The following is a 21,142-nucleotide window of genomic DNA, read 5'->3' as shown; positions in this document are numbered from 1 at the left end:
TAGAGAAGAAACACTTCCCCCCACCCATGCTTTTAGCCCAAGTGGACATGCCTGGAGTCACTACTGCCTGAGGCGAGAAATTGCTGAAGAATGTGGCAACTGTTATCCTCCAAGAGCTTTACCTCAAGAAAGTGGCTTAAGGTGCTGCTAATGCAATGCTGCACCTTCCCTTATCATAAAGGGAGAATGCAAGCCCCCATTTCCAGTGGAGGAGATGGAACATAAGAAGCACAGGGCAGGAGAAAGGAAATGTGGGGTGGCCAGTGACTAACCAGGAGTAATAACAAGCGAGGTGATCACTTGAGCAAGCTGAATAACTAGTCTCCACTTTTAACATGTCAGTGGCAACTGGGATTCTTCAATTCTCATCTCAGATTATATTCATCTCATTACTAACAAATATTAAACCAGAATAGGCCTGACACAAATGTAACTTTCCAGAGTTCAACATTTTCATTAACATTTTCAGAATAGCCTCATACCAACCTCTATATGCAGAATTCTTAGATTTGAAATTGAATCCCACTGTGAGAGTCCATTTTTATCATAGCCTCTAAATCCAAACCCAGCTGCATTATTAATTGCATCTGCTGCAAAGAAAGAAGGGAATCATTTGCAAGTAGCTTATAAATCATACAGAATGAAATTTACATTTTGGCTTGTTTTACATTGAATCTTGGAAAATCTATTTAGAAAATTTTTTAACAACTGTCACAACTTTCGATGAAAGCCAAATCCGCACAAAGTGTTAAGGGTTAATTTCTTCTGTTATATAGTACCGCCTTCAGGGTGGCATCTGTTCTGTTATGACTTAGCACCTCCATTCCATAACAGATGTCCTGCATCCACCATCTTAGAAATATAAGCTGATCATGCACTGTGGCCGGAAGCATGACTCAGGGAATACTCTGGGAGAGCCAGTTTAAATGTAACACACTGTAGTATTACCTTATTTGGAGTACCTACTGTTACCTTATTTGGAGTTCCTACTGTAAGCTTCCTGTACGTTCACTGAAGGGTATAAAAATCAGGGAACGAAGTTAGTTGTGGTCGACCCACCCACACTGCTTGCCATTTGTGTGAGCGTCTTTTTCAATAAATATTTTTATATTTTTCTTATAAACTGCTATCTGACTCCTTCTTAAAGACCAGAGCAAGACACGAACTCCTGTTTACCGTAACAATTTGGCGAGTCAGCCAGGAGATTCTCGCTTGCCAAGAAAACTGCCCACGGAGGCCATGGAACGTCGCCATGCCAGCATAGAGATCCTTTGTTGTCTCACAGGTGACGTGTCCACGGAGTCTGAGGGGCAAGTGAAAGGCTATAAAGTGGTCGAGCAAAGCAGTTTGGGAGAAAAATATTTTTGTTCCCTGTTTAAAATTGGTTTGTTTTTGAGTGAATGTTGTGTTTCCGAGTGAATGTTGTGCCTTTGTTATCTTTGTCTGTCTTCTGTGCAAAAAGTGCCTGCGTTCGTCCCAGTGCTATAAAGGAAATTGGGTCTTGGCTTGCCACAAGGGCAACCCCTGCAGAAAAAAGGCGGCAAAAGCCAAGGGGCACTGGTGTCATAACGGAGATAGGGAAGGAAATGGGTTCCCCCGCACAGTAAGATGCCGGCTGGAATGCCATTTAAAAAAATGGTGCAGGCATGGGACAAAGAAATCTCCCAGTCTAACTGGGAATGAGTAAGAAATAAGGCTGTGTTTTTGTGTGGAAAATGGAGTGCTTTCTGGATGATAAATGAAAAACAGATTTGGCCACGATGGGAACTTTTGATTTTTGCAGGCTTAAAGCCCTTAAACTGCAGTTAGAGGACATGGTACCACATCAATTAAACTTTTGGTATTGTTGGGTGGGCCTTGAGTGATGGGATCTGTCCCTCATTCAGTGTTTCAACATGCCCAAAGAGACCCTTTTAGAGCGCTCGAAGAAACATCAAGGAAACCGGTAAAATGAAAAACAAACAAACAAGAAGTCCACGCTGTTGTTCAGGCGTCTGATGAAAATCCAGATGCTTTCTATGTTCATCTAACAGAAGGAGCACAGAAATTTGCACAACAAAATGAGAGAGATAAAAGCCATAGCTGCTGCCTTTTTCTATCAGACTGTATTTCCAAAAGTTTTGTCCAGGCTGGAGTGAAAAATCAAGAAGTGAGATAACGGGGAATGGCAACATGTGTTGTGAAGGTCGGAGAGGAGGGAGGGAGGGAGGGAGGGAGGGAGAGAGGGGGAGGGAGAGAGTCTTTTAAACCGAGGCTTGAGCTGAGTAGGAGAGAAGAAGGGGGGCTGAGGGAGATTAGAGCTCCCATACGCTCTCAAGGAACGCATCAAGGGACTGCAGGAAAACAAAACCGGGGAGAGATCTGATTTTGGATCAGAGCCCTTCCACATAACTTCAGCTACAGAGAGCATAAGGATGATTTAAAATTATTGGCTAAGTTCCCTACAGGGATTCAGAGATGGTCAGAGGAAGATCCAGAAGCCGAGACAGAGGCTTCGGGGGGGGGCGTTTAGAAGAGGAGGAAGAATTGGAAGAATTCAGCCTCTCAGTACAGAACCTCCAAATGTTTGTATTGCAAAAAAAAAGGGGGGGGGAATGGCCACAGAAATGAAGCAGCTGGAACTTTTTGAGCTCCAGAGGCGCCTGATCAGCAACAAAGTCCGGACAGGCGGGGGGAGGGGAGTCCTAGGGAGCTGTTTTGTGGATTTAAAAAGTAGGAAAACCTGTTTATCATTGTTGTTGTTTTAGATACTGCAGCTACACGGCCTTTACTAAGTGTTTTGCAAAAGGATTTAAATTGCAGAACACAAGGAATATACCACATTATAAACATGGGGGAAAGGCTTCACTGTGTATATATCTGATAAATTACGTTGAACTGCTGGACCTTTGTCTCTTTCCATTCCTTTTTATTAACTGTTCAGTCTTCTGTTAGTCTTTTAGGATGTGATCTTCTCTGTAAACTGAGTGCCACCATCCGTTGCCGTTGCACTCCTGATGTCCTTTTACTGGACATTCAAAATTCTAAAGCTCATAATTTGGCCATGTTTTTAGGTGTTGCTCCCACACTTACGTCTTTTATTTTACCACCAGCATAGTTTTTTTAGGGATCCTCAAGCCCTGCTACACCAGCTAGCCGACAAGGGGCATAAGGCCTCACCTGCAAAGTTGCAGTTTGCAAGCACAAGAGTAAAGTATTTGGGGTATGTTATTGCCCCTGGCCAACGAGGATTGTCTAAAGAACGTATTCAAGCCATCTTGCAGATCCCACTACCTACATCTAAGCGCCAGGTTCGGGCACTACTGGGAACTCTGAGCTTCTGCAGACCATGGATTCCGGCGCTGGGTGAGTTGACAAAACCCCTAGTCACATTAACTGTGAAAGACGCCCCCGATAAAGTTGTACCTACACCAGAGCTTACTCAGCTCCTCAAAACTATTAAAAGTACACTGACCAAAGTTCCAGCCCTGGGCCTGCCTAATTATGAGAAGCCTGTCAGACTGTACGTACATGAACGCTTGGGAGTAGCCTCTGGGGCTCTTAGCCAAGAGTTTGGCCCCAGACAATGCCCAGTGGCTTACTATTCAATTCAACTTGACCTTGTTGCTAGGGGAGCTGTAGGCTGTCTTAGAGCACTTGCAGCCACTGTCTTGCAGGTCCAGAAATCCAAAGACCTAGTCATGGGTTACCCCTTGCTTGTCTTGGTTCCTCATGAGTGCCAAACCCAGGTTTTCTCACACCAGCAATTGGAAAACTATGAATTGTTGGCAGCCTCAAACCTAAGGCTGGAAAGATGTGCCACCCTAAATCCTGCTACTTTGCTCCCAGATGTGGATTCAGCTTCTGCCACTGAGCATGATTATCTTCAGGTCATTCAACAGACTGAGACTCCTACTGATGTCCCTGGAAAATGCAGACTGTGAGTATTTTACTGACGATTCCTCTTACATGCCTGAGGGCCGCAGATACGCTGGTGCAGCTGTTGTGGCTTGGCATAACATTGGATTGGCTGCTCCACTGACTCCCCACCAGGGGGCACAAGCAGCTGAGCTCGTTGCTCTTAGAGAAGCCTGCCAGGCGGCCAGAAACTTGACTGTGAATATTTACACCGACTCAAAACATGCTTTTGACATATGCCATGCCACTGGAGCATTGTGGAAGCAAAGAGACTTCTTAACAGCAAATGGCCAGCGCATTGCCCATGTTGGCCCTCTTAGATGCCATCTATCACCACAAATAGCTGTTATGCATTGTTCAGCCCCTCAGAAAGACTCTTCTGCAATCACCAATGGTAATACCTATCCTGAGCACCCACTTCGCACTTTTGAAATGACACCCTTAAGTAATATGCAGATTTTCTCTCCCCACAGGAAACCAAGGACTGGGGAAAAAGGCATGAGGCTCAGTGCAGTGATTCATTTGGAAAGCTCCTGATGAACGTCTTATAGCCCCAAAAAGGCTTGTTCGCCTGTTATACATCCAACTTCAGGAATAAGGACACTGTGGTACACAAGCACTGGTAGATAAGCTACACATATAGCGCGCACTTGCCAAACTTGTCAAGCCTTCAATGCTTCGTCCAAGCCACAAAGCCACAAAGCGGGGTGACCCTGGGCTGCTTTGCCGTTCGAGAAGCTACAAATTGATTTATTTCCTTGCCTCCCTCACAGGGCTACAAGTCTTAGTGCAAACCGAAAGCTGTGAAAATGCAAATGCTTGATATGTACGAGATACAAGAAATGTATGCAAAGCTTGACGATCAGTATGGTCAAGGATGAGCCTCTGGCATGCGGGCATTCAGAGGCTCAAAGGGAGGAGTGTTAAGGGTTAATTTCTTCTGTTATATAGTACCACCTTCAGGGTGGCATCTGTTCTGTTATGACTTAGCACCTCCATTCCATAACGGATGTCCTGCATCCACCATCTTAGAAATATAATCTGATCATGCACTGTGGCCGGAAGCATGACTCAGGGAATACTCTGGGAGAGCGTTTAACACACTGTAGTATTGCCTTATTTGGAGTTCCTACTGTTACCTTATTTGGAGTTCCTACTGTAAGCTTCCTGTATGTTCACTGAAGGGTATAAAAATCAGGGAACGAAGTTAGTTGTGGTCGACCCACCCACACTACTTGCCGTTTGGGTGAGTGTTTTTTTTAATAAATATTTTTATATTTTTCTTATAAACTGCTATCTGACTCCTTCTTAAAGACCAGAGCGAGACACGGGCTCCTGTTTACCATAATGGCTGGAATGACTAGATATGTAGTGCAAGATATCTAAAACACCTGTCTCAAGTTGCAATACAACAGGCATTCAAATGGGAGGAAAAAAGCTAATAAATAATATTCTCTCTCAGAATCTAAAGCCAGAGAAGGCTGCTTTAATGCTCTAATTTCATGCATACTTAATTGACAGAAGTGTGAACTTCTCAGCATAACGTGGGATTTGGTAATAATGATACAAGCAAATTGTGTTTTCATAGTCAAGATAGATAACTTAAAATTTAAATCATATGCTTCAGATGCAATGAAAAAAAGAGAAAACACCACTAATTTCTTTTTCCTTAATAGCCAAACAAAAAAGGAATTATTTCCCAATCCAAACATACAAAGGAAAGGGAATTTTGTCACTTTACATCTTTTGCCACCGCAGATGCAGTATATTTTTTTTAAAAATGTAGTGACAACAGCTTCCACATGACTACTTTAGCTAGCAATGGCACCTACACATCTTTATGAAGCATCTGACCCCTACTGGCCCTCAAGCCAGAATATACAACACTATCAAAGGCAAATAGCTGCTCTTCCCTCCACCCCACCCTCATGAGCACAAAGAAACCCTTTCCTTCAGAATTATGGATAATCTACTGCTGTCATCTAGGAGACTGAACACAAAGTAAACGTAAGACTTGCCTTGCTGGCTGATATCAAGATACACTTAGTCTAGGAAAACAAAAATGTTGCTATCTGTTTTGAAATCAATTGCATGACTTCATTTACCATTTTCAATTCATCCACACACATCCCAATTGTTTAAAAGAATAGGTTTCATTGTTAAACACATACAAAATGCAGGGTACCGGAATAAGTTAAACAATTATTCCAGTTATACAAAATGCTTAGGTAAATTTAAATGAAATAAAACAACAGAGTGTCTTGTGGTATCATAAAGACTAGCATATTTATTATGGCCTAAGCTTTTATGGACTAGACCACAGTACTCTTCATTAGATACATGAGGTGCCTTCTTCAGCTGGCAGGTTAATATAAGCGTGGATGTACAGGGGAAACTACTGTGAACAGTGGGGTTAAATGGTAATGAAATGCAAAAAACCCCCACAGTCTGTGACACTTGCATTAAAGCTTAAATGCATGCACGTACAAACACAAAAAGCCCAGTGACAATTCACAACTAACAGTACTTGATGAATGCAATCCTAAAACGATTGGGTTAAATAAACACTTGTAGCAGGACAAGCCCAAATGAACAGAATCATTGGCCCTAAAAAGGCAGCCTAAAACATTTACTTCACCTCCAAGCTTTATGGCTGGCATGCAACATTTTTATGTTGCAATCCAGTTGAAATAAGTTACTGAGCAGCTTGCAAATTATTTATTATGTAAGTCCAATTTTAAATCATCTAAATATATATTTTTACTTTTGTAAACCACTTTGATATTTATTTTAATCTAAGTGGAATAGAAATATAGCTAAATAAATACGGTTCTCCAAAAGCTTTGTGAAAGAACATCGTTTGAATGTTGTTCCTTCTCTATCCACAGAAGGGCAGTGTCTCAAACATACTCTGTACACTATAAAACATGACACAGCTCATATGAGAACATTCATCCAAAGAGACTACTTACCCAAAGTCCATGCAAAATAGTATTTGGGTCTGGCAGCCATTAGAGATAGGTACAAGTAGATAACCCTTGTAGGCAGTGATGCTGTTGCTCTGAAATGATCATCAACGTTGTGCTCTACAGGCAAAGTTTTGCTAACAGTCATATGAAATAATAAGGATAGTCCACACACTACGAGTTTCTGCGCCACAGCTGTCTGAAACATGCAAGATTTAAGACTTTGTGAGCATCTTTTAAAAATAAAACTTACAAATGTGATGATTTACAGTATGAAGGTGCTTCGTCTTTGCTTTGGTTACTCAAAAAAATAAAATGGATATTAGAGTCTAAACATGGTCTGACTACTTTTTTAGTAGCAATTCGAATCCCTTAAAACTAAGAAGTGAGGTAAAAAATAAGTGTTTTGGTAACTGATATGCCATGTGGATTCACACTCAGAGAAGCAGCAGAAGTGGAGTTAGCTCAAGCTTCCACTTTTTGTGCTTTAAGGCAACTTGTAAAGGGGAAACTTCACACCTGCCTCGTAATCAGATATGCAAATTCCCATGTCACATGGGCAGTTTCTTTTACTATTTTCTCTGAACATGTCAAATGGCTAGAATAACAAGCATCAATGGAATTCTCATGGCTGATAAAGGGCTGGGGCAACAGGCAGGCAACATAAATGCAGAAACTCATTCATATATTGCCACTCTGGAAGTACATACAATCCTCACTCCAGCCCACCATAAGAAGTGCCCCCTTCCTTGGTTGGAAATGTCTCTTTTCCTCTGCCCTGCCATAAACAGTGCAGGCTGCAAAGCTCTGCTAATTTAAGGCCTATTCGTGGCAAAAGGATGGATTCTGGAGGCAATGGCCCTGACTGTGTGAAATGTTGACCCATAATTTAGTGTAGCATGCATGAGCCTTGAGCTTGTATACACCCCCCTCTCCTTTCCTCTTTTAAAAGGCCTCAAGAAGGTCAGACACTTTTCTGGAATCTGTTTTGCTGCCCCCTTGAATAATGTGTTATGTGATAAATGGGGACTACTGGGGAGTGGCATGTTTTACACATGCCTTTGTCACACCCACTTACTGGTCTGACTTAACTTGTACCTCATTTCCTCGGCTTCTCACACACATTCCTCTAGTCCCACCTTGCCCCATCCTGGCCTGAACAGACTGCGTTCATTACAAAGAAGTTTTGGGGAAGGCTTGTTTTTAGTATGGTTTGATGTTGGTTGAACCTGAAAGTTTGGTGGTGGGAGCATAATTTTTAATGCACCAAAACATTTTATCCAGTAAATGACCATTCATTCTGTGGGTGGAACAGAACCCCATATAGGCAGAAATTTCAGTTGTGTGTATGATAAAGATGTCAAGAGTATGATCATACTTTGAAAAATGTCTCACTATCTAAACACAAACAGATGGGGAAATCCTTAGATTAGGTGTGGGAAACCTTTGCCCTCGAGATGTTGCTGAACTACAAATCCCACCATCCCTGGTCATTGGCCATGATTGGTAGGGCTGATGGGACTTCGTAGTTCAGCAATATCTGGAAAGCCAAAGATTCCCCACTCCTGGCTTAGGTGAACTAGGTTGTATATACAGCGAGTCATCAGCTGCCACATGATTGCTGTCTCTCTTCTCTCTAAAGAGGAGTGGCCACCATAGCATGGAAACAACTCTCATCATTCCTGATCACTGCCCATGCTGGCTGAAGCTGATGGGAGTTGGAATCCCACAATTTTGGGAGGACACCACATAGGTTATTCCTATTCTACATTGGCATGTACATGCATGACAGAATCATGTGAAGGAATTTTGCAATGTGAACCTGCCTTCAGACTGTTCTGACGCTTCATTTGGCATTATAAGAGGTAACACACTGGAAATGATACTTCTTTTTACTTTTAGTGAACTTCTGTCTTCCTGCTAGTCCAAATACGGGATTGTTCTTTTTTGACAGTGCATTAGTTTTAAGCTCCTGTTGCCGATTCTTCATTCACTGTTTTAACCAAACCACATATTACTCAAAACTAAATGCTGACTGATTACTGTCTCTGCACACTTAAGCACAGGTTGTATTTTTGCTAACTTGTTCATCCAGCACACTCACCAATATCAAAGCCTACAAACATCTACTCAGAAGTATGTTCACTAACTTCACCTGACTTACTCTTACACCAGCACACGCATGATTGTAGCTTAAATGTCCTTTAGCATAACAAGCTATTCTATTAAGTCCAATCTAGTCCACTCTATAGTAAGAACAAGCTATTGTCAGGCCCTTACATGTAAACAACCCATCTAAATTAGTTGTATTTTCAAGGACTATTTTCAAAGACAGCAGAAAGCTTAACATAGCAACAGTTGTTTCTTTTAATACAACTCCTACCACCAGTACCAAGTCTAATTATAAAGCAGAAAAATGTGGGTATCTGTGTTCTCAACTTTTCACTTCATACAGTAAGTATAGCATTGCCTATTTAAGAAAGTTATCTACCCATTGACGGAAGAGAAAATGGTACTATATTCTTTAACATTCAGCACTGTTCCTTGTGCTTCCATCTATATTCTTCCCACTGCCCTTCCCAGGTCAGACTGTTAACCTAAAGCTCAGAGAAAGGTCAGCAAACTACATACCAGGCCTTCCTTTCACCTAAGCAAGAAGCAGAAGGCTGCCAGAGATCAACATTTTAACAGTATTTGCTCAGTTTATTAAAGTTGTGCATTTTCAAAAAATGCCTAACAGAACACTATTACTACTGTGCTTCACAACAAACATTTCAAGATGGTAACCAGGGCTGTGGAGTCGGAGTCGTGGAGTCGGAAGCAATTTTGGGCGGAGTTGGAGTCAGTAGAAATGTACCGACTCCAACTCTGGCTTCAAAATAAATTTTGATTGACAAATTTTTTAAAATATAAATTCACAATGTCAAAGAAGCTTCCCATGAAGTCAGCTGTAGTTGAGCATTTCACCATAACTCAAGATGGAAAACACAGGACCCAGATGAAGACAAATGCTGTGATGCTAAGATCAGCGCATATTCAGGCAGCGATAAAAATGCTCCTATGAGAGCTTCCAATTTAAAAAGACATTTACAGCCCTTTCCAGGGCTGTCGAGTTGGAAGCAATTTTGGGTGGAGTCGGAGTCGGACAGTAGAAAAATAGAGGAGTCAAGAGTCGAAGGTTTGGCGTATCGACTCCACAGCCCTGATGGTAACCATGACAGGGCAAATATGGCTTGGATCAGGGGTGGGGAACCTTGGCTTCCAGGCCAATAATGGCCTCCCAAGGGGTCCAGTTCAGTCCATGAGGCCATTTTCCCCAAACCAGATTTATGATTTCGATTTATTAGTTGCTTGATACATGAAGGTCCCCAAGCAACTTACACAACGTTAAAACAAAAACCAATAAAACACTATAAAAACCTAACAATAAACAACAACAAAACAATTCCAATAGCACCCCCACACAGCCACAGGAAGGTTTGACAGCATATTAAAACAAAATACCATCTCATTCTATCAAATACCTGGGAGAAAAGTTATGTCTTTATCTGGCACTGAAAAGATGACAATGACAATGCACCAGGCAGACCTCACTGAAGAACGTATTCCACAGATGGGGAGCCACAGTGAGGCCCTCTCCCCCTTGTCACCACCCTCCGAGCATCCCTCAGAGAGGCAACCTGAAGAAGGGCCTCAGAGGAAGATTGAAGGGTCTGGGTAAGTTTATATCGGGAGAGGAGTTCCAGAAGATATTGGGGATTTGAGCCGTAAAGAGCTTTATAGGTCAAAACAAGCAATTTCAATTGGGCTTGGAAGCATACGGCAGCCAATGCAATTGGAACAGGATAGGTGTTATATGCTCTGTTCGCCTTGAAACTATCAACAATGGGGCAGCTGAATTCTGCACTAATTGAAGCTTCCGAACCATTTTCAAAGGCAGCCCCACGTAAAGTGTATTGCAATAATCCAACCTTGAGGTCACCAGAGCATAGATAACTGAAGCCAGGTTATCCCTGTACAGATAGAGTTAAAGTCGGGGCACCAGCCTAAGCTGATGGAAGGCACTTCATGCCATTGAGGCCACCTGTGCCTCAAGTGACAGCAGTATATCCAGAAGAACCCCCAAACTATGAACCCGCTCCTTCAGAGCAGGCTGCACACCACTTAGCTGGTCAGAGGAACCACTCACCAACAGCATCTCAGTCTTGTCAGAATTAAGCTTCAGTTTATTGGCCCTCATCCATTATTGCAACCAAGCACTGATTCAGCACATCCATTGCCTCACCTGGAGAAGATGAAAAGGAGAAATAGAGTTGTGTGTCATCAACATACTGATGACAATACACTCCAAAACTCCGTATGACACCATTCAGCAGTTTCACGTAGATGTTAAACATGGGGAACAGAACTGACCCCATACTGGAGAGCCCATAGAGCCGAGCAAGAACCACCTTCTGGAGTCAGTTAAACATGGGGAACAGAACTGACCCCATACTGGAGAGCCCATAGAGCCGAGCAAGAACCACCTTCTGGAGTCAGCCATCCAAGTAAGAATGGAACCACCGCAATGTGATGCCCCCAACACCCAACTTGGACAGTAATCCCAGGAGGATACAATGGTCGATGGTATCAAAAGCCGCTGAAAGATCAAGGAGGATCAATAGAGTCACACTCCCCGTCTCTCTCCCGAAACAGGTCATCGTACAGAGCGACCAAAGCAGTTTCCATACCAAACCCAGGCCTGAATCCTGATTGAAATGGATCTAGAAAATCTGTCTGCTCCAAGAGTACCTGGATCTGGTTGACAACCACCCTCTTGAGAACCTTGCCAAGAAGGGGGACATTTGCTACTGATCTAAAATCCTTAGGATCTTCTGGGTCCAGGAAATGCTTCTTCAGGAGTGGTCTTACTACTGTCTCCTTTAGGCTAAACTACTGATTTTGCAGTATCCAACCAGAAACACATTGTTAAACCAACTCAATATTAAATCTATTTCCCTTTTTCTTAGGAATAATTATTAAATTGCATTCCCACCAACATAAGGGATGTTTAATATGATTTGTCTGTTTTGGTCCATTTTAAAATCACATTTTAATTGCATTTTTATTGCTACTTCTATTTCTTGTATGGTATTTATTTCTTGTATTGAATTACAATTTGAATTCTATGAAATGCAAATTCTCATACAATTAAATACAATATAAGGAATAAAAGAAGCAATAAAGATATAATTAAAACTCATACAGCATTGGCACAGCACATTACAATTGTTACAACACAAAAAAATCATTAAGTGGTCCAACAAGACCATCAGCAGTTTTTAAGTGGTCTGTGGAGAAAAAAGTTTGGGACCACTGACTTAATAGATTGATATTACAAGACTGAAATTCAACATTTATTCATTCAATGAGTTTCATTCAGACTTGTAGGAATCTATTGACTAAAAAAAATCACTTCAAGTGAATGAGCATCTGTCAAAAGCAAGCAAGCAAGCTTCAGAAAATTCTATGTGAAACTGTTACTGAAAGATTGGTACAACACACACATTTTGCATACCATGGACTGCAAAAAAGACAAATAATTGGGTGTTAGAACAAATTAAACCAGAACTGTCACTAGAAGCTAAAATGGTGAAACTGAGGTTATCATACTTTGGACACATCATGAAAAGACCTGATTCAACAGAAAAGACAATAATGCTGGGAAAAACAGCAGGAAGTAGAAAAAAAGGAAGGCCAAACAAGAGATGGATTGATTCCATAAAGGAAGCCACAGACCTGAACTTACAAGATCTGAACAAGGTGGTTCACGACAGATGCTATTGAAGGTCGCTGATTCATAGGGTTGCCATAAGTCGTAGTCGACTTGAAGGCACATCACGACAAACTATCAAAACTGGAAGGTGCCTGTCAAATCTATCAATAAGTTTTTGAAACGTCACACAGAAAACCTCCTAGAATAGGAAATGGTACACCTGCTGATGAAAGTGAACTTAGGTACATTACATCAGAGAGCTAAATTATTGTCTAGATTTGTCCTCCTTTGTTTAACAACGTAGATATTGCATAGATGTTGACTTTACTGTCTTGCTGTAAGGTATATCAGGTTGTACCAGATCATGACGTATGCACTATTAGCTTTTATCATTATCTGTGACCCATTTCAATTATATATTTATTACTTCTGAATATTTGCAATTGGCCTGTTTTGTTTTCTGTTTTTGCTATAAGATCTTGTTTCCTCTTTCTTTTTTGTTAAGCCATAATACTGTCATTACAACATTCGGTCATTGTGGTGAAGAGCACACAGTTCTAGAACTGGACATGGGAAACCAAGCTTCAAATACTTGCTCCACTTATCAGCAGCCCTGGGCAAGTCATTATTTCAGACTCTCTCATAGCCAAGACACACAAAGGTAATAATGATGATGAATACGCAAGTACTTCACATACATGATTTCAATAAGACAACCCTGTAGAACAACCCTGTAGAACAATTTGTTTTATTGCTTATATTTGTCACTCTTCTGTTTTACTGAATGAATGTTTAGGGCCACTCCAGATACTTTCACCAGGGAATGGTTGCTGCACTATTTAAAAAAAAATCCAAAAAATATGTATCATTCCTACCCATATTGAGACACCAAAATTACTGTTAGACAAATTTCATGTTGCACCCCTGATTTACATGGGGGTTGGAAAGGGGGGACAGTCATCTAAAAGTGGTGCTGCAATACTTTGTGTTATCCTTAATTTCTCTGTTTCTATAAATAATAACCAAAAAAGGTTTTATTCACTATAATCTGGATGTCATTTTTATATAGTTATTAACTACTTTACACCAAATACAGGGTGAGCAGCAAGCCAGGAAAGATAGAAAAAACTGTGTTTTTGCTAATTTTGACCCCTCCATAAGACCCTTAATTTCAATATCACCAGTGTTATTCTTTTTTTACCATTTCTCTACCCAAAGGAGAGAAAGATAAACCCAGGAGTTTAAGTATCTTCTTCTAAGGGGGAAAAATCCTAAACTTGGCTATTTTGTAAAATTGTCGGTAACTTGAGTTTTATACACTTATACAGAAGTGTATATACACTGGAAGTGTATAAAACACATATCTCAAAAGTAGGTTAATTTAAAAACCTGACATTTTGCTCACAGAAAGCCTTAGTCAACGCAAGCATCACCACATTTCATCATGGTGTTTTGCCCAGTTTTTAAGATCCCCCCCCCATTTCTGCCACATTTGCCAGTGCAGCTGGTTTGTTGTAGTCAATAATGTTACTGGGGGGGGGGGGAATCTTGTATCAGATAGCTGAGGCCCTGTAGTCCGGTGCCAGCCCTGTCCTCCTTTCTCCCTCATTATTAACTTTCAGAATGAATGTAAAAACATTCCTCTTCATTCAGTCATTTGATAGCTGAAAAACTCCATTCCAGGGAACCTTGAAATTATCAGCTGTGAGCGTATGTGGTTGTTCAAAACGTTTTTAGGTCCTCTTAGTTTTAAACATATGTTTTAAATATGCCTTTATTTTATTTGAATTGTGTCATTTGGCACTTTTGTTATTTGCTTCTAGTGCTCCTTTGGGAGGAAGCAGGAATGGTGGGATAAAAGTTTAATAACTAATAATAATAAATATAATTTACCAAGGTGTGAATGAGAACAGCCTCCTCCCAGACTTGCATATTCCCCACTTCCATCTTACCATAAGGCCAGGAGAAGGGGTTTGGAAGCTTTTGCTTCTGTTTTGGGTTAACCACTGATTTCGACTGAACTGTGGTTAATATTAACAATGGTTGGTTTAAAACATGACCACTTTAGAAGACATGGTCTGAAGTTGGCTTGTTTGTAACTTATATGGTTAACTACAGTTTGTCAAGTTTGGATGACACAACAGATTGTGGTTAACCAAAAGCAGAAGCTTCTAGACTTGCATCCATGCAGGAGGAGAAGAGCATGCAAGCATAGGAGGAGAATAGACTCATTCATGTTTCACCAAATCACAGCTTAGTGTGATGTCCAAATGCAGCCAATGGCTTGCCGAAAGGCCACCCCATGAATTCATGGCTGAACTGAGAATTAAAGCCATGATTTCTTGACTCATAACTCACATTTTCCATAACTAAGGACTCAGTTCCCAAACCACAGTCTGAAGGCACATCATAGAGCAACCCTGCTGAAGCTAAACAGGTCTAGATCAGCTCAGTGCCCAGTTGGGAAACTGCCTTGGAATCCCATATATACTGCCTTGAGTTCCCCGAAAAAGGTGGGAAGTGTGGTGTATGGCAGTGTGGTGTAGTGGTTAGAGTGCTGGACTAAGATCTGGGAGACCAGGGTTCAAATTCCTACTCAGCCATGAAGCTCACTGGGTGACCTTGGGCCAGTCACTGACTCTCAGCCTAACCTACCTCACAGGGTTGTTGTAGGGATTAAATGAGGAGGGGGAGAACCATGTACGCCACCTTGAGCTCCTTGGAGAAAAAGTGGGATATAAATAAATAAATAAATAAATACACATGTAAAAAATAATCACATTATACTTTACTATACCATACTCTACATTAACTCAGCATAACTGCACATCTGCAACATTACAGAACATTCCGTATAATGAAAAGCCTTTTAGAAATTATTAATTTATGGGTTGTATTCTACTAAGTCCTACCCAGAATAGAACCAATGAAATTAATGGACCTAAGTTATTCATATCTATTAACTTCAAGGGGTCTACTCTAACTAGGACTAGCCTTGAACACCATCCAATACGTTTACTCTGTATCTGATACCTAACATTCAGTGTCCCACTGAAATAAATGGAAAGACAGCAACTAATCACAACAGATTTTAAATCAGGCCCTATTGTGATAAAAACTTTATTTTAAGACACTTGTATGGAGTGAGGTCATTTTGATGCTTGCTTACCAACTTCACGAATTATAATTAGTCAGTAAAGCTTTTCGACTGAAATAAAGCTTGTGGCATTTGGGATTGCCGCACACAGAATTATGCACACGCTGCAGGCAATTAACAAGGGGTTAAATAGCTAAAAGTATTTCTAAGAAGCAATAAGCAAAGGGGATTTGTTCCACAGGAACATGGGAATTTAAGGGTAGCTGATAGCTATAAGAAAAAGAAACTTACGAAGATAGATATTAATTTCAGACAGTTGACACCACTTTGAGCACCAACAAATGAAAGCTTGTAAAAAGGCATAATAGGAGGGAGATATGAAGTAAATCACTTGAGAATGTTGACTAGATTCAGTTAACATGCAGTTAGCACAGTAGAAACTGTTACATGAAGCTCATATCATATCATGCGCCTAACAAAGTTAACAGAAGGGACTGTTGTTAATTTTATCTTACAGAAATGAAATTTTTAAAAAAGGAAGCTTATTAGATTAGCAGAACACAGTTCTTTCATCTAGAGCTTCCCATGTGCTGATCCTCATTACCCATGGAAGTTAAACCATCTTCTTCTTAAAAAAAAATCAGTATGAAAATCCAGCCAACCCCCCCCCTTAGATAAGCATTTCAGCAAGATGCCAAACTGAAGTGCAACTCTTTTATATAAGTAAACAAGTTGAGAGAGCAACCTGATACAGCAAATGCGGGGGGGGGAAGTGTACAGTCCGCACTATTTTCCCAAGAAGCACGCAATACTCACTGGTGTTATAAAATGCAGCCATACTTCTCTTAACACCAGTTGGGAAGTGTACAAGCATACATAGGTTCTCTTCAACGTAATGTCAGAAAGCTAGTACAGCATAAATAACTAAAAATGTCAAGCATGTGAGCAACACAATTAAAGAAAACTTACCTGTGATGAACAAGTAGTTATTTTGAAGGTAGAGTTCTTTATAGAGCCTCACATATAGACCTTGTGCTTGCCCAACACTTGAGAGTTTTCTAGCAAGTTTATATGGTAAAAATGTAAGGGTCATCCCTTTGTCAACTATGTGTTTCTATGTTAGGAAAAGAGAAGAATTTCTGGCTTTTATGTGGGGTGGGGGAAGGGTTGGCAATGAACTCTTCAAGTTCAGAAGTTCCTTAGGTCTTATGAGCTGAGCCCACCCAACCTCATATTTAACTTTGGCTCATAATGCTTGGCACCAGCCATTTCATCTGCAATTCTCCCCACCACCCACATTTTCACAAATCTGCCAGGTGCCAATTTTGGGGGTGGTAGCAGAAACAGCAGTAGATGGTAAAGCCCAAAAATGCTTCTAAGCTGTTCCTGCAGATATGAACTGCAATTCTGATATGAAATGTAATTTTTTTAAATCTCTTTATACATTGACCAGGAGAAATAAAGAACTATAGTTGTCAGAGTTAAGCCAAGGATTGCTTTTCTAAGCAGTTTATGACTTTCCACTGAAGACTTCTGAGCATTCATTGCTAACTTTGAAACGCCTAGTTCTTTATTCCTCCTGAGAAATAAAACTACTACAATTCCCAGAGTTACTATGGACTATGGAAGGTTTGAGCATTCTCAGAAGCCTTCACTGCCAAGACCTGAAAACTTGATTCTTGCAAGCCCTCTTGGCTGCTGTTCTTCCTGCTTGTCTGCAACTTGTATGGCTGTGAAAGTAAGGGGAAAGATGCGGTTTGGGGTGGGGCATCTGCAGATAAATGGTCTGGTGATGGTGGAGGGGGTCACCCGGGATGGGTCTTTCTGAACCTTTTTTTGCTTTTTTTGAAACTCAGAAAGGCCCTGCTCTTTCTGATTCGTGGAGAAGAGCAAATTCTGTAAGCATATACACCAGCAGTTTGGAGCACTTTTATGTTGACAAAATATTCTTTTAAACCAAGTATCATTTCAGTCTCTATCAACTCATTTCCTTTTTGTATGTTATAATGCTTTATTGCATTCCTTCACTTTTTACTGCTGTTCTTAGTAGTTTGTACTGATGGCTTTATTGTATTGTTTTGTAATATTTGTACTATTTTAGTTTTGCTGTACATTGCTTAGAGATTTTTATATTATTATTAAGAACATATGAAGAGCCTGCTGGATCAGGTCAATGCCCCATCTAGTCCAGTATTTTGTTCTCATAGCGGCCGACCAGATGCCTGTGGGAAACCTGCAAGTAGGACCTGAGTGCAATAGCACTCTCCCTTCCTGTGGCTTCCAGCAAGTAATACTTGGAAGCATACTGCCTCCACCTATGGAGGCAGAGCACAGCCATCGTGGCTTGTAGCCATTAATAGCTTTTTCCTCCCTGAATTTGTCTAATCCTCTTTTAAATCCATCCAAGTACGTGGCCATCACTGCCTCTGGTGGGAGCCAATTCCATGGCTTAACTATGCGCAGAGTAAAGAAGTGCTTCCTTTTGTCTGTCCTGACTCTTCCGATATTCAGCTTCATTGGATGTCCACGAGTTCTAGTATTATGAGAGAGGGAGAAGAACTTTTCGCTATCCACTTTCTCAATGCCATGCATAATTTTATACACTTCTATCATGTCTCCTCTGACCCGCCTTTTCTCTAAAATAAAAAGTCCCAAATGCTGCAACCTTTCCTCGTAAGGGAGTCGCTGCACCCCCTTGATTCTAGTTGCCCTTTTCTGAACCTTTTCCAACTCTACAATGCCCTTTTTGAGGTGAGGTGACCAGAACTGTACACAGTACTCCAAATGCAGCCGGACCATAGATTCATATAATGGTACTACGATATCGGCAGTTTTATTTTCAGTACCTTCCCTAAAGATCCTTAGCATGGAATTTTCCTTTTTCACAGCTGCTGCATGCTGGGTCAACATCTTCATCAAGCTATCCACCACAACCCAGTAAATCCACTACAAGCCAGTGTGGTATAGTTGTTAGAGTGTTAGACTAGGACCTGAGAGACCAGAGTTCAAATCCCTGCTAAGCTATGAAGTTTGCTAAGAAACCTTGGGCCAGATGTGCTCTCTCTCAGCCTAACCTACCTCACAGGGCTGTTATGAGGATAAAACCAGGTGGAGGAGAATCATGTACACCACCTTTGAAGGTGGAACATAAATGTAAAAATGAACAACCAACCAAACAACTCTAAGGTCTAGTTCCTGGTCAGTCACTGCCAGTTCAGTCCCTATGAGAGTATATGTGAAATTAAGATTTTTGCTCCAATATGCGTAACTTTACCCTTATTTACATTGAATTGCATTTGCCATTCTACAGTCCTCCATTGGGAGAACTGTCCATTTATTCCTACTCTCTGTTTCCCGCTATTTAACCAAATCCTGATCCACAAGAGGACCTCTCCTTTTATTCCATGACTGCTAACCTTACTCATGGTCTTTGATGAGGTATCTTGAAAGCTTTTTGAAAGTCAAAGTACACTACATCAAATGGATCACCTCTATCTACATGCTTGTTAACACTTTCGAAGAACTCTAATAGATTAGCGAAACAGGACTTACCCTTGCAGAAGCTATGCTGGTTCTGCTTCAGCAAGGCTTGTTCTATATGCTTGGTTATTTTATCTTTAACTATACTTTCCAACAGTTTTCCTGGGACAGATGTTAAGCTAACAGGCTTGTAATTTCCGAGATCCCCCTGGAACCCTTTTTAAAGATTGGTGTTACATTGGCCGGCTTGTAATTTCCGAGATCCCCCTGGAACCCTTTTTAAAGATTGGTGTCACATTGGCCACCTTCCACTCCTTAGGTATGGAGGTGGATCTAAGGGACAAGTTATATATTTTTGTTAGCAGATCAGCAAATTCACATTTGAGTTCTTTGAAAACTCACGGATGGATGCTACCGGGACTCAACGATTTATCTGTTTTTATTTTGTCCGTTAAGCCTAGAACTTCATCTCTCATCACCACTATTTGCCTCAGTTCCTCAGACTCCCTTTCTGCAAAAGTTATTCAGGCACAGGGATCTGCCCTATATCCTCCACAGTGAAGACAGATGCAAAATAATCATTTACCTTCTCTGCAATCTCCTTATCCTGACTGAGCATACCTTTTGACTCCCTTTTCATCCAAGGGTCCAACCGCCTCTCTAGCTGGTCTCCTGATTTTAATGTATTTAAATATTTTTTTTGTTGGTGGTTTTTATGTTTTTAGCAATGTGCTCCTAAAATTCCTTTTTAGCATCCCTTATTGTCTACTTGCATTTCTATTGCCAGAGATTGTGTTCCTTTTTATTCTCCTCATTTAGACAAGACTTCCATTTTTTCAAGGAAGCCTTTCTTGCCTCTAACAGTTTCTTTGACTCTGCTTGTTAATCATGCTAGCATCCTCTTGACCCTAGTAGTACCTTTCCTGATCTGCAGTACAGACTCCAGTTGAGCTTCTGTTTTTTTAAACAGCTCCCAAGAGTTTTGGAGTGATTTGATCCTCTGGACTTTTTCAACTTCCTTTTTACCAATCCCCTCATTTGGGGTAAATTTCCTCTTTTAAAGTCAAATGTGACCGTGTAAGTTTTTCTTGGCAACTGGCCATTTACATGTATGTTAAATTTAACAGCACTATGGTCACTGCTACGCATCAGTTCAACAACACTTACATCTCACACCAGGTCCTGAGCATCACTTAAGATTAAGTAAAGGGTTGCAGTCCCTCTGGCTGGTTCAATGACCAACTGTTCTAGTGCACAGTCATTTGGGGTATCTAGAAATTTTACCTCTTTGTCATGACTGGAACACGTATGTGGTCAATCCATGTCAGGGTAGTTGAAATCACCCATTTCCTAGTTTGGATACTTACTCAATTTCATTTTCATTTAAAGATCTCCCTTAGCATTTTGGTTAGGGGGATGATAGAACATCCCCAGTACTAAATTAAGTGGTATAGAAAAACTCTTAAATAAATAAAACCAATAGATATTCTGGTCACACAGTACTTTTTAAAGATTAATTACATACCTAATGTATGTATTTGCTGTCCTGACAAGGTGAAAGAAGACAAGCTCCAGTTACGGGCAAGAAAAAGGAAGGCTAGAACTTATTGTGGCTGTTGTGCAGTTTCTGCCAAAAGCAGCAACCCCATGCTTTATCCTTGTCTTCCTCTCTCTGTAAGGTACGGATAGAGAACCTGTGGCCCTTTCAGCTAATGTTGGACTCCAAATCCCATCTGCCCCAACCAACATGGCCAATGGCCAGGGATGAGCAGAGTCCCAACAACATCTGGGAGGGCCAACGGTTAGCTACTTCTGCTGTAAGGTTTAGTGCTGCAAGCTCTGTAAAAAGGCATCACACAAATCTGGCCACTCCTTTGGCTGTTGTTGCAGGAATAGTGAACTTCCAATGCAACATTGTCACTTCATGCATTTTGCCATATTAAAAAA

General features: G+C 41.0%; 1 protein-coding gene across 2 annotated transcripts in view; it reads right to left on the bottom strand.

The window, feature by feature from the left end:
* The window catches only part of MBOAT2 (membrane bound O-acyltransferase domain containing 2), a 120,965-nt gene that overhangs the window by 10,523 nt on the left and 89,300 nt on the right, over positions 1-21,142 (bottom strand). For both annotated transcript variants that reach the window (XM_061622821.1, XM_061622820.1), the window contains exons 8-9: positions 6,870-7,062; positions 487-590 (exon numbers count right to left, since the gene is read on the bottom strand). In XM_061622821.1, the coding sequence (XP_061478805.1) occupies positions 487-590; positions 6,870-7,062 (297 nt within the window). The remainder of the gene's footprint in view (positions 1-486; positions 591-6,869; positions 7,063-21,142) is intronic.

This window comes from Rhineura floridana, chromosome 4 (genome assembly GCF_030035675.1).
Source record: "Rhineura floridana isolate rRhiFlo1 chromosome 4, rRhiFlo1.hap2, whole genome shotgun sequence".
Lineage (NCBI taxonomy): Eukaryota > Metazoa > Chordata > Lepidosauria > Squamata > Rhineuridae > Rhineura > Rhineura floridana.
The sequence above is the reverse complement of the archived record's forward strand: the minus strand, read 5'-3'. Positions and strand labels throughout refer to the sequence as shown.